General features: G+C 44.8%; 1 protein-coding gene across 1 annotated transcript; it reads right to left on the minus strand.

The window, feature by feature from the left end:
- Positions 1-2,055: 2,055 nt before the first annotated feature.
- On the minus strand, positions 2,056-12,624 carry hs3st3b1a (heparan sulfate (glucosamine) 3-O-sulfotransferase 3B1a). Its single transcript, XM_076266870.1, has 2 exons — positions 11,977-12,624; positions 2,056-3,385 (listed from the first exon to the last, which is right to left on the minus strand). Exons 1-2 carry the CDS (start codon positions 12,564-12,566, stop codon positions 2,767-2,769), a joined length of 1,209 nt encoding a protein of 402 aa, XP_076122985.1. The 5' UTR covers positions 12,567-12,624; the 3' UTR covers positions 2,056-2,766.
- Between the last annotated feature and the right edge of the window lie 688 nt (positions 12,625-13,312).

The raw sequence follows: 13,312 nt of genomic DNA on the forward strand, positions 1-13,312 counted from the left end.
GAGGCAATTTGTGAGCAATAAAAATAAATTAATTAATTTGAGTAAAAGGCAGAAGGATAGATGTGATCATTTCAGAGAAGAGTTGCCACATCTTGTTTGTGCAGCCGATTATGTTCCACCTTAAGAGGCATGCAATTACTGGCCTGTCAATGCATGCAGCACCATTAAAGCCTTCTATGAGTACACATACACAAAGTCTGATGCAACAAGAGCACAATGGCTGCATTAACCTTAAGGCTATCAGTTATACCCATACGGTACAATCTGTGCAGGTGTTCCAATACAGGTACAGAACGGACACATAGAGAATAACACCCACAGGACACACACACACACACACACACACACTCACACACACGCACACATTCAAATACACACAAAACTCGCACACAACACAAAGCTCACACATTCTCAGTGCTTATCTGAGCCTCCCTCTCGTGCTTGTGCTTAACTGCGAGCGACACACACAGCTCATCCTCGCCGAGCTGCTGAAAAAGAGATTCACCTGCAGCACACATGCCTGTCGCCTTGATCAGGAGAGAAGCACCAGTGTTGTCATGGAGATTGTACCCTCTTGATGACAGTCGGTTAGTAAGACTCGGCATCTTCAGCACGTCTCATTAGAATGTTTTTCCCAAACTGCGAGAAGCGGGATCCACATGCCTGGCGTCCTCCGGGCTTAGACCCACGGGCCTCCAGGTCCCACCGGTATGAGCCAGAGCTCAAGGATGCTGTGGGACCAATTTCTATATTCAGCCTGTGAAACGTGTGATTTTTCTTTCTCTCAATCTCCTAAAAATGCTGCTAGCTTGGAATAGTGACTGGAAATGCAGTCACTCTTCGGATTTCTGTGTGGGAAAAATACAATGTAGTGATTGTGTTTAAACCAAGAACTGCTGTATGCTGTGATGAAGAAAAGACAGCCGATTTTATGTAAAAAATACATTTAATTGCCATCTTGGAGAAATACTGTAGCATGTACTGTATACTCCTCTTGGTTCGATATGCAAAATCAATGTTATTACTCCCCATACCACAGAACTTTGTGTTGGCATGTATAATTCATTCTCAGATTCGCCACGCTAAACAGCATTTTCTGAGAAAACATGAATATTTTGTTTAAATTTTCCGAGGTTGACTAAAACTCAACCATAAAGTTCACTAATGCATAATAGCAATGCAGACTGAGAATCCCTTTAAGCAAGAGCGGAATGGTCACAATGCACAGAATCAGAATCACATATAAATATTCCTAGATATTCCCATATCAACATATACACACATTGCGTGGTTTTAAATGCCATTCTGAGAGAATGCTGCTGTTTTGTTTTTGTTGTTTTTTTTTTAATTCACACAGACATTTCTCAGTTGCTCATCTGTGCTGCACTGTTTTGTGTATGTTCACCCTCACACCAAAAAACATCCGGATCAAGTAGGTGGCTATCCGTTTATAGTATACTGAATGAGACCATAATCTCTCAAAACCTCCTATTTTGACCTACCACCTCAAGATCTGCATGGTAACTATGGCTTTGGGACTAGAACCGGGACTGCAGTAGGGATCCATGGTGAAGGTCATGTAACTGCTGGGCTCCTGCACTGAAAACAAGCTCTTCATGACTCTGTTGTGACAGCTGCTCAACGCAGCACGGCCAGCTCAGAGACCCCAGCGGCGACCCGAACATACGATATCTACAGAACGCTCGCATGTTCAATTAAAGCTTTTGGAAAAATGTGAGGTCTGAACTAATAGAGATTTTTTTTTGGCCCCGAAAAAATGTGGGTAAAATACATTTCCCATCAAGCATCAATGCCCAGTTGGCACACTCCACCTCCCTGGACCGCAATGCAGTAAATTGCATTCATACCTGTCAGAGAAGTCTTCAGAACCAGAGAACCTGGACAACTGAGGCCCATTTTTAAAATCTCTCAGTTCATCCTTTCAATTAAGAGAAACGACTAGCGGTTAATCCATTGATGGATCCTGATTAGATTGGGCTGACCCTTAACGTCGCTGCTGTGTGATTCTTCCACCTAATTGACAGGATGAGTAGCAATTTAGCTATTGATCTACCTGGGGGAGCAGCAATGTGTCAGCTGAGACCGCCATCGACCAGGCACAGTGGAGCCACTTCCCTTTCTCTGTACCAGAGATGCATTATATAGGATGCTGCATACGCACTGTAACATTTGATTATGCGGTATGTATGAGGAGCGGCTGGGGCTGTTCCACTGCAGCCCCCGTGTAACTTGTTAGTATAATGGCTGGACGGATGTAATACACTGACAAATTTGTCTCTGTGTCTGAGAGATACCCGTAACAGACTCGCAGTGGAATTCGACCGCGGTATTTATCCTTCAAATATTGCAGTTATTCAGAAGGAAAAGCCATTAAGTCTTTTGGTTGAATCCCCCAGTAATTGTGCTTTTGTGTCTTCTATGGAGCTTTCGAATTCCTAAACGTCATTGACTACAATGCTCTCCATTTTTGAAGTGCAAATAACTACCAAGCTTGAAAAAGACTAGGCTTTTAGAATTTCATGAAAATTGAACAACATAATAAAAAAACATGAATGCAAAAATGTCATGGAGATGTACTGATAGGCAGCTTAGTGAGTTAATTGCTTACAAATAAATTATCATAAAATAGACTTCTGAACTTCTTAAAACGAAACAAATATCTCTGAAAATGTTCACACTTTCAATAACCACGGCATCTCCCACTGTCCGATTCAGTTTGGCTGCAGTCAGCTACCTACAGTACGGTCAGTCCCAGCCAAAGTCATGACCGGTCATGCGGTAGAACTTCTTGTTGAAAGGCTTGTAGAAATCCCGCAAGCTCTGCACGACTTCAGGGTCAATGTTGGGGTGGGTCCTCCCTTTGGTCTTGCCCAGGCAGTGGGGCTTACTGTTGCTCTCCGGCCTCTTCAGACAGGGGAAGCCCTTGGCCGGGTTGAAGTGGAAGTGCTCATCCGTGACGACGCGCCGCAGTCCGAGGAAGTCCTGCACGTGGGCCATCTCGCCGGCCGGGTCGCTGATGAGCCGTTCGCCGCTCACAAACAGCAGCTGACCGGCGGGGAAGTGCGCCAGCCAGCGCTCCAGGTGGCGCGCATACATGCCGATCTGGACGGCACTCCACGAGGTGTCGATGAGGCCCGCACTGCGGTTGCGGAAGGTCAGGCTCTCGAAAGACGGGATGTCCGGCTTCTTGGAGCGTGTCTGCGTGTAGTCCGAGATGGCGCGCGTGACAGGGTCGCGGACGACAACGATGAGCTTGGTGTCACTGGACATGGCGTGGATACGAGCGGGCACTTCCCGCGTGACAAAGTAGCTGGGCGTCTTCTCCATGGTGATCTGGCCCTCCACCGTCTTTGGCATCAGATCCCTGGCAGGGGAGAAATGGATGGATTAAAATTAGGAGAGAAAATAAATAACACACACACACACACACACACACACACACACACACACACACACAAACACATACACACACATTAATAGTACTTGTCATTGTGCGTTGCCAGACAGACAGGCAGAGTCGTGGTTCTTGTAGTGTTGCTGTCTGAACAAAGTGGCCCCCTCTCTTCAAGAGAGAGAGGTGACAGAATAACACCCTTCACCCAGGACAAATCGTTGAAGGTAAAATCACCAGTCACCCTCTCTGAGCCGTGTTTAATGTCTGCAGACACTGACACTCTGCTGACGCCAAACCGAGCACTTACTGACCAGCCCGCTGTTACAATGCACAATGCACGATTTCAAACTAACGCTGAGAGATATCCTTAATGCTTAACAACACCAATGCAACAGTTCTCTCGTATACCCAATTTGCCTCATGCCAGAGGCACTTTAAAAGCATTCCCTGCTGGGAGATTGTAATTGTAAACCATGCTCTTCAAAAACATGAGAACATTGTCACAATATCCACTGAGTCACATGCTTCTGATTTGGGTAGACTTAATTCAAAACAAAGGCAACATGCTGGGCCATGAGACAACAATGGCACTGGTGCGGAGCCCACTCAGGCAGGGATAACTCCACTCTGGTGTTGATGGACACAAAGGACTCGAGTGGAATCTTAAGAGGATGGACTCTGAATATTTAAGTCAGGAGACATTTGGACTTTAGCGAGCAAAAGCAAAGGCTTGATATAAAATGTTTTATCATGCGCATTTTGAACCACTTTAATTAAAAACCCTAGAAGTAGAAAGTTGAAATTGTTTTCAAATTATTATTTAATTTCCTTCAGAATCTACATGGTGCACTTGCCACTTGTTAAAATTATGATTTATTTTGTAATAACATCTAATGTGAAGTATGTTTGTGGCTGTCTTTTTTACAAAAAGCCAAAAAGCGCTGAGAGTCTGTTAGTAAGCCAATCAGTCAAACCTGCATAATACTGTAAAACTAACATTCAAACATGTAATTGACTGACTGACTGACACAACTGTACAGACACAACTGCACACAACACTGACAAAAAACAACAGTAATGCATTGCCTGTAAGTACAGCATTTCAAACATTTAAAGAGGGTCAGTTTCTCAATATCTCCTGTCACTTTCCCTGATCCCATGTATGGTTTAAAGATAATTCTCCTTGGCTGACATCACAGCACATTCAACTGTAATTGCAATGCATGCTGTGACCAGTTTAAACGGTTGTGGTTAAATGTGTTTACTTTACTAATTATGACTGTTGACTTTGGATTCTCTCCCCGATGAGAACACTTACAGTAAATTATTCGAAACCTTGGGTAACTTTCATTGTGGCCAGCCAAATGCAGGAGGATCACTGGTTTGGTTTCACTTTGCTGTGCTCCACTCTCCATGCTTATTGGCACAGCTAGCTGTGTAGGGATGACTCTCTTCGACGGCAAATTAGCCTTTTAACTCTGGCCCGGAGTGCATAATGGCCAAAGTAGGCCAAGCGGGATTTCAGCTAAGCCCAACACTCTGGAGCGTTAGATCTAGCGAATAAGGAGGTAAAGATGGAGAGGGAATGCTGAGAGGGACAGATGTGGTCACACGGGCCGGTAGGGCCATTTAACAAAAACATCTTTCATTTGTCGACAATGTGACTTGTTTCACATCATCTGCCTACTATATTAAGCAAAACATGAGTCATAGTCCTTTATGACGTCGGGCGACGACTGCACAGAATTGAAATGAGTGGCAATCAATGTTTTTTTTTAAAAAAGCCACAACATTAGCATACTGGTTAGAGATGCATTTACCCTATAAATGTCTGTTCTCCGAGACTTCCTTTGGAATAAAATTCTACCAATTATAAGATACTGCAGGGGAGAATAATGGAAGAGGACGAAGAGGAGGAGGAAGAGGAAGATCTTCTTGAGCTTGTAGCCAAGGGACAGGTGCTGAAAAGGGCTGCTGGGGGGGGGGGGGTTAGGGCCACACCTCATTAAAGGCAAAAGCCCGAACAAAAACAAACTGTGCTAATCTTTCTAACGCAATCCTCATAAACCATCACTCACTTTCTCTCCCCCTCTCTCTCCCCCTCTTACTTTGGGACCAGGTAGTAATTATAGGTGTGAAAAAACACAAACCTAATATGTGTGTGTGTGTGTGTGTGTGTGTGTGTGTGTGTGTGTGTGTGTGTGTGTGTGTGTGTGTTAGTGGGTGAGTATAAGCGAGATAAACGAGTGCCGTGTGAGTGTGTGCCATGCTATCTCTTCCCTAAGTCTAACTCTAGACCAGGAGAACACATCCAGGCATTCAGAGAGCCCCAAGGGAGATGAAAACTTACTACCCATCAAACTTTCCACTTAGTCCCCGAGCAAAACAAACCTGTAGCGGAGCGCTATGAATTATTCATTCAAGCAAAGGAGAAAGTGTGTGTGTGCTTTAGTGTGTGAGTATATATGTGTGTATGTGTGTGTGTGTGTGTGTGTGTGTGTGTGTGTGTGTGTGTGTGTGTGTGTGTGTGTGTGTGTGTGTGTGTGTGTGTGTGTGTGTGTGTTTGTGTGTGTGGAGAGACAGTGAGAGAAAGACAGACACAGAGAGGGAGAGAGAAATAGTACCATTTTGAATGCAACAAAAGCTTGACTCACAAGAAATATGTTGCTTTTGCAATTTGTTCCACTTAATAGACAATTCTACCAGAAGCCAATAGGTTTCTAACCATACTCAATCCATCACCTCTTGACCTCTCATTATACTTAAAATGTAAAACCCTCATGAATTCACATAAATGCAGGCTGGTAAATGAAGAAAATGGTGAACACACTTCCAAGAAGCTGGGAGAGAAACAGTAGGAGGCGGTAATGAGGATTATAATATTCTGAGAGTTGAAGATTGCAGAGGTTAAATAGTTGGTCCTGGAAAGAGCTGACACTGCTCTCCCTCGGCCAAAAACACTTTAAGATTCACTTCACATCCACGATTAGCATCGCGATGCAAATAAACACAATGGCTTGCATACATAAGCCATATGCCAACAAAGTGGCATACACTCACTGTCACACACACATGCACGTGCTCATACACATATACAAACACACACACACACACACACACACACATATATAGTGGACAAACACACATCTGCAAGTTAACTGAGAGTTATGTAATTAATTCACATTTTGTCTGGTGAGAGTAGCCATGACGGTAGCTCTTTGAAAGACTTTGATAGGCTCTGTTTACTGTACATGTTGTGCCCTTAGCACGCGTGGGAAAGGCTGATCAAAGGCAAGAGGCAGGTGGTTTGTGTTTCAGGTGTTTGAGGACCACTCTGCTTGACGTATAGCTTGGCAGGACATGGGTGGCGGCGTCTAAACATACTTTAATCAGAGGCCTTTGACGATTCACAGACATGCCATAGAAAAAATATAATTATGGAACAAGCGTTTAGTTAATGAATGAACACACCTTGTGCTACATTAGTGCATCTTGAACTATTACGTAGTGTGAGACATAGGTGCTCCAATTAAGATGGAAAGGGAGTGCCACTCCATGCTAACAGCTCAACAGAGAGGAGGGCACCAAGGGTGGTGGTATGCTGCCACTTAAGGGTAATCTGACAGGGTTTTCTGCTAGATGAATTCCAGGCCCGCATCAAAGGCGCGGGACAGGAGCTCAGGGTTCTCCCACGGCCGCAATATGTCATCTTATCATCTCTGACCAAGTCATAATCTCATTTTCCACTCACTGGCCTCTCGCTCTCTCTCTCTCGCTCTCCCCTGCGACGGCTTACACTTGCACAAGCCCACAGTGGTTCCTTCTGACCAAGTGCTTTCCTCAAATATACACGTCTGCTCCCCTTTCACGCAGTAACATTAGCTCTAGAAGTGGTCTTGAAATAAAGCAAGACTAATATGTTAGCATATACCTTTGTAACTGTCAAATGATTTCACAGCATTGCCAGTTGAGTTTGTTGATAAAAATGGCATATTTGCCAGAGAAGAAGCTTTTCATTATCTATTGTTCTAGTTTCATTATCTATTGTTGCAGAGCAAAGGCTAAGCACCTGTCAGGATGTGAGCTTATTATACCACACAATGACAAAATGCTTCATGGGAAAAGACTTCAATGCTAACCGTTCTTCTCTCGAAATTGGCTGATGGTTGATGCTGCAGCCTCGAACAACAGAGAGACTTATTGCCTCGAACTACTGCTTTGAAAAAGAGATAATGAAAAAAAACAGACCTAGCCATCACTGTCTCCTAGAGAAAGTTGGCTAAAGGAATTTTATAGCAGTGACTTATTAATACAAACCCTTTCACAACTCCTTTACAGACCAAAGCATCATAAAAATTCAACATGTAATGTCCACATCATTTACTCTCCTTTCAATAAAATGGCTATTTTTAATGCCTGAAGCCGAATAAGATAAAATTGGACATTGAAACAGACATTTTAGATATGTATTATTGTACAGGCAAAAACACAGAAGATGAATTTTGTCCATTCTGCTCCTATTTGCATAGTATATTGGGGGCCGGCCCTGATTTGCTGATACGGGCAAATCTGTGTTATCATCCTCTATAGCTAGCCTATTGATGCTCTCGGTTTGTACTTAAGGTCCTTCAAAAATGCTGATCCATTTTCACTTCAGCTCGGGACCGTGGTTATGTTATGAGCTTTCCTCCGAAAACGTGCAAAGTTTGTGCCCTTGCAAAAAAAAAAAAAACGAAAGAAAAAAACTGATGGCAGCTGTTTCAGCAAGAACAGTGTGAACTTGTTTGAACTTCTGTGTGGAAAAAACAGAACTTTTTTCCCTTGCCTTTCTCACCGAAGAAAAAAAAAGCATTGGAGCAGAAAAAAAGAGAAAGTTATCAGCTTTGGAGTTCACGTTCTCCTCCTCCTGGCTCTGGCTTTTCCTTGTGGGGCTTGTTTCTGTTGAGTTCACACTGTGTTCGTCAAAAAGCACTTTCACCCTCCCCGGCACATTAGCATACAAAGTGTGCAAAGACACACAATTCGCACTAATTGCCTGCTCTTTCTCATCGGGGTTAACGCCGACCTCAGGGGCTTCGCTGCAGCCTGCCTTTCACTGAGAGAGAGAGAGAGAGAGAGAGCGCTTAGTGCTACTGCCACCGCCACTGTTGCTGCCCCTGCTCCTGCTGCCTTTTTTCAATAGACTTTCTCTCAACTCACTGCCTTCAGCGGCAACTTGCTGCCCACCCCACAATCAAGCTCTCGCCATCAGCTGTGTACTTTTAAAGCAGTCAGAGAGTGTTTGTGTGTGTGTGTGAGAGAGAGAGAGAGAGAGAGAGAGAGAGAGAGAGAGAGAGAGAGAGAGGGGAATTTAGTGAGTGCCTGAAATATCATTCAAAAATAAACACGGTCGAAAGATTGTTTACTTTGCATTCTGCTTCATGATATCTATACCCTGCTATATGGAATAGACTAGACTAGACTGTTTTGTCAGCCAGGGTGGGAGCAAGGGTGTCTGATAGTTTGACCCTTCCCAACTGATTGTCTGAAAAGCCTTTTTGTGAGCGAAACATAAATAGATTTGCAACAGAGGACTCTTTTGCGTCGCAGAGCATTTTCAAGCCCGGGGAGGGGGGTGTTCTTGGTTGCCCCCTCTGCCATGTTGGGCCAACAGTGTAGGCTCCCTCAATGCCACCGCAGGGGGCACTGAGCCGCCCATCTGTGGGCTGCTCACCCCAGGAGTCCGTCTCACAATTAGCCAGTGGCCGTTCTTGTTGAAAGCAGTCATCCCGACTCTGTGTGCGCTCTCTCACACCCCCCCCCCCCGCCACACACACACACACACTCACACCATACACATACACACACATTACACACATACACACACCATAGTCCCACCATCCTGAAATCTCTCCCAAGTAAAAAATGCATCACTGGGAGCCCCAAAGCCCCATGGCCTGCTTAGAGAAGGCTGCCTGAGTTCGAACAAAAGGGGGGGAACCTGAGTCCATCTCTGGGCTCTACAGGACGGAATCCGGCCACAGCAGGGGAACCAGGAGCTCCAAGAGTGGGTCACGCATGACACACCATGGCCCGTGATGGCCAGCGGTCGGGGGTACGATTGCTCCCTTGTTCCGGCCCCGGCTGGCGTAAGCGTTCAGCGGTTTGCACCTACAAAAGACACCCTGAGGGGGGTTTCTCCGTCTCGGACTGGTCATTAAGGGACGTGTTATTGTGTGGTCTGCTTTCAGGGGTCAGCGCCGCAGCCCAGTCCTGACAGCATCCACTCGGCCGGGGATGTTTTAATTAGCCGTGCACAAGCACTGGGGAGACTGGGCAGAGGCCCCCCTAGCGGCCATACCCCCTCCCCGCCGCATTCCACCACCATGTTACATTTGACCTCATAAACTAAAACACGATCACCTGTTACACGGACCATTTGCCTGCCTCCCCCTCCGAGGCCTGCAAAACTGGGGAAAACATCCCGGCAGTGAGCGACTGGCCACGCCAGAGGCCAGAGCTGTGCATTCCCCCGGCGGCCACCGCAACTCACTCGGCCACAAATCACACCTCCTGGGTCCTTCTCATCGCCATACTTTTATCAGCAAGGCTGCCAAAGGTTAATATCTCTCACGTGTCCTTTAGGATTTAATTAAAAGAGATAGTGCGGCCATTTCTGGGAGAAATTAGCCAATCTCACACGGTAATAAGTCATGAAGTATAAATCTCCACGCACCCATGGGGCAGCCAGAGGCTAGTACGCGCCTAACTTGAACTCGGCCTGCCTTCCAGGGAAGATTAAGGAGTCACCAAGTGGTCATTTGCAGCTCAGCCTCTAAAGGTGAGGGGAGAGCCCATGGGAAGCCAGGCCTAACCTCAGCAACAATCCCCATCAGGGATGTAGAGGTAAAATAAGAGGTGGGTAAACTATGAATTCTGTGATCTCGGTGAGGTGGACCAATGTTTATAACAATACCATTGATGAGTGTGCATATTGTGAATGTGGATAATACAGTGTGATTTTTGAATGTTAAAAGTTGCAATCGGTGAATAAACTCTTTTGAGAGGTGGATAAACTCTAATAAGAGGTGGATAAAACCTATTTCTGAAATTTCAGAGGTGGATAAACTGCCTTTACTTGCGTTTAGCCTCCACTACAACCCTGATCCCCATGCACCACTAACCTTGTGCCAAGGTGAGGAGAACAGAACAACTTAAAATGGAGCAGTTAGGGTTTCTTCTTTTCCCCACTTTCTTCCTCCAAACACTAAATTTGTATAAATTCACAGAGAAAACACATTCTCAACATCTGTTATCATATGCCCCCCTACTTGGAACAATGGTGTATGTTTTTGTTTTTTTATTTCAGCTCATTAGTCATCCCAGTGCCAGAGGGAGGAATGTGATAATGTTTACTAATTTGTCTTCAGAAGACTGGCTGTCTTGCCTACACCACTGCACTGCAGGAAATTAAGGAAAGCCTGGAAAGTGTTTGGGCCGACCAAGTTGTCGTTTTTCCCGGCAGAATCGAAAGTAACAAAAGCAAAGCAAAGCAAAAATGTCTTCTGTGTCTGTGACTGCCATGGTGACTGCTTGTTGAAATGGCAAGTAAACCATGTACAATAGAGGCCATACAGCTGCAGGCAGAAAATGGGCTGGTTTGTCATACAAATACATCACTACAAACTGTCAAACATTATGAGACCTCAACTGTTCGCACACTTATAAGAGTTTAGCGTGGGCCATAACTGTCCCCCTTTCACAAATAAAGGTAAAAATATTCTCGCTCATTTTTTGCTAAAGAGTGTTGTCACATTTCGCCTCTCTGTTCAATCTTCGTTGAGCGGGTAGCCTTTACCTGAGACCCTGTGACGCATACCATCCTCTCCAACATGGCAATCATAAAGTAAAGTGTGCGTAATGGGAGCTGAGGTAGTGTAACTGATACAAGGTGCACCTGTCATATCTTAATTTTCTGACTCCACTAACTCGTCTCGTATCTGGCATTGCCCTGACTGAGAAGCTGAACCTGACATAAATTCGTTTGTCATGACCAATTCTAGTCCATAATTGTTCCAAGGGAACATTGTTTAGTTGTTACACAATTTGACCGGGAGACAGAATGTTAATTATTTCAAAATGTTCTGTCAGCACAGGAAGTGGCAAAATGTAAAATTGTATATGTTATGACGGCGTGTAAGTAGCACACATATTCTTTTCGTCTGAATGTCGTTTCCACGTATACAGTCGGTGTACCTAACAAGTTAACCCTATTTTCTGAGAATAGCCTATTTGATATAGAGCACTTCCTAAATCAACATTAAGTTTGCTTTGATTTGTACAGCCATGTGTCCCTTTTACATGTCGCTCTATAAATAGCTTGCACAAAGATAGGCTATATTAAAATACCCCCAATCGTACAGCCTAATCTTCGTGCGTAAAGGTTCAATCCACTCATACTCGTATCTACTCATAGTTTGTAACCTATTTTCTGTGAAACCGTGAACTGCATATTCTAAAGCATATTGGCTAGACGCTGGTCATGTATGTTTATGGGAGTTCAGAGGGAGAATCTGATTTACCTGTACCACTCGAGTCCTTTATCATAGTTTCGGTCGAAGAAGTGCGGCTCCGCTCCCACTGCTCTGATGTCCGGGTGCACCCGCAGAAACTCAAGGAGAGCCCGCGTACCCCCTTTCTTCACCCCGATTATGATTGCTTGGGGCAACTTTTTAGTCTCCGACCCATTGAGGAAACCAGACATGGCAATATCTTCCAAACTCCTCTGTTCGCCTTTCATCTCATCCCAGTCGTCGGCTCGGCTGTCGATCTCGTTCTCATTATTTAATAAGTCCCGTGAAAACGTCTTGATCAACGGGTCAAGACCTTCAGAGTCTGTCTGCACCCTGTTTTGGATTCTGGGTTGCATCCTGTGGTGCATTTCAGCGTTGTCTACCTTCCCACCTGGGGAGTCGATGATAAAACTTGGCACGGATGAACAGTAGCCAACGCAATAATATAACATGTATACCCACAATGACAGCATGATGCAAATCACAAATAATTTATTTCTCACCGGGATAAATGAAATGGCATAGAAATTCTGACAGATCAGGCTATATTCCATAGGACTTTCGGTCGTGAAACTTGCTCCGATGAGGCATATTGGCATTGGAAGTTACGCATCCCTTGAGTGCTGCAAAAACCTACGTGATGAAATTCATGACATATCTATTAATTCCCGGTCATTATAAAAACTAAATCATACAAATGTCACTGGTTGGAGTGCGTCGCGTCTGAGCTGAGTACTTCGGTTGACTCATCACCGTTACGTCTCCAGTCGGTTAATGACTGCCGGAGGGGTCCGTTGGTAGAAAGCAGACTCACAGAGACAGAGGGCGTGTGAGTGACGGTATTACTATCCAATTGCAGCCCAAGATAGCGGCAATTAGCGACATCGCCCTCAAACCACCATCGCCATGTATCCAACCATGTGTTAAATGGGCAGAGGTATGGGTGGAACAAAATAGCAGCTTACACCTTGAGCTGCAAATTAGACATTTTTAACTGAAAAATATACTGAACAAATGAGTTGCGGTTGGTTTTTGTATATCCTAGCTTTTAACCTGATTATTTTTCGTTTGAGGTGCCGGTATTACATATAAATTGTTTACATACGTGTATGACTTTAAGTGCTGCGCAAACATTCCGCTAAGATTGTTAGTGGGCTCCTCTTATAAACTGTCCAAACTGTGGTAACACTCCAGCCAACTGAATGCAACATCTGTTTGCAGGTTACGCAATGGTTTTAGAATTAGCATACGAAAGTCTGTGTTGGTACAATAGCCAGCGTTAAACGTGACTGGGCAAATGAGTTACCAGCTCAGCACGAATAATGACAGTTCACGATGCCGGCAG

This window comes from Alosa pseudoharengus, unplaced genomic scaffold (assembly GCF_046254945.1).
Source record: "Alosa pseudoharengus isolate Yale_2024_CS ecotype anadromous, Long Island Sound unplaced genomic scaffold, YU_APseudo_1.1 YU_APseudo_1.1_scf_4, whole genome shotgun sequence".
In the NCBI taxonomy this organism is placed as follows: domain Eukaryota; kingdom Metazoa; phylum Chordata; class Actinopteri; order Clupeiformes; family Clupeidae; genus Alosa; species Alosa pseudoharengus.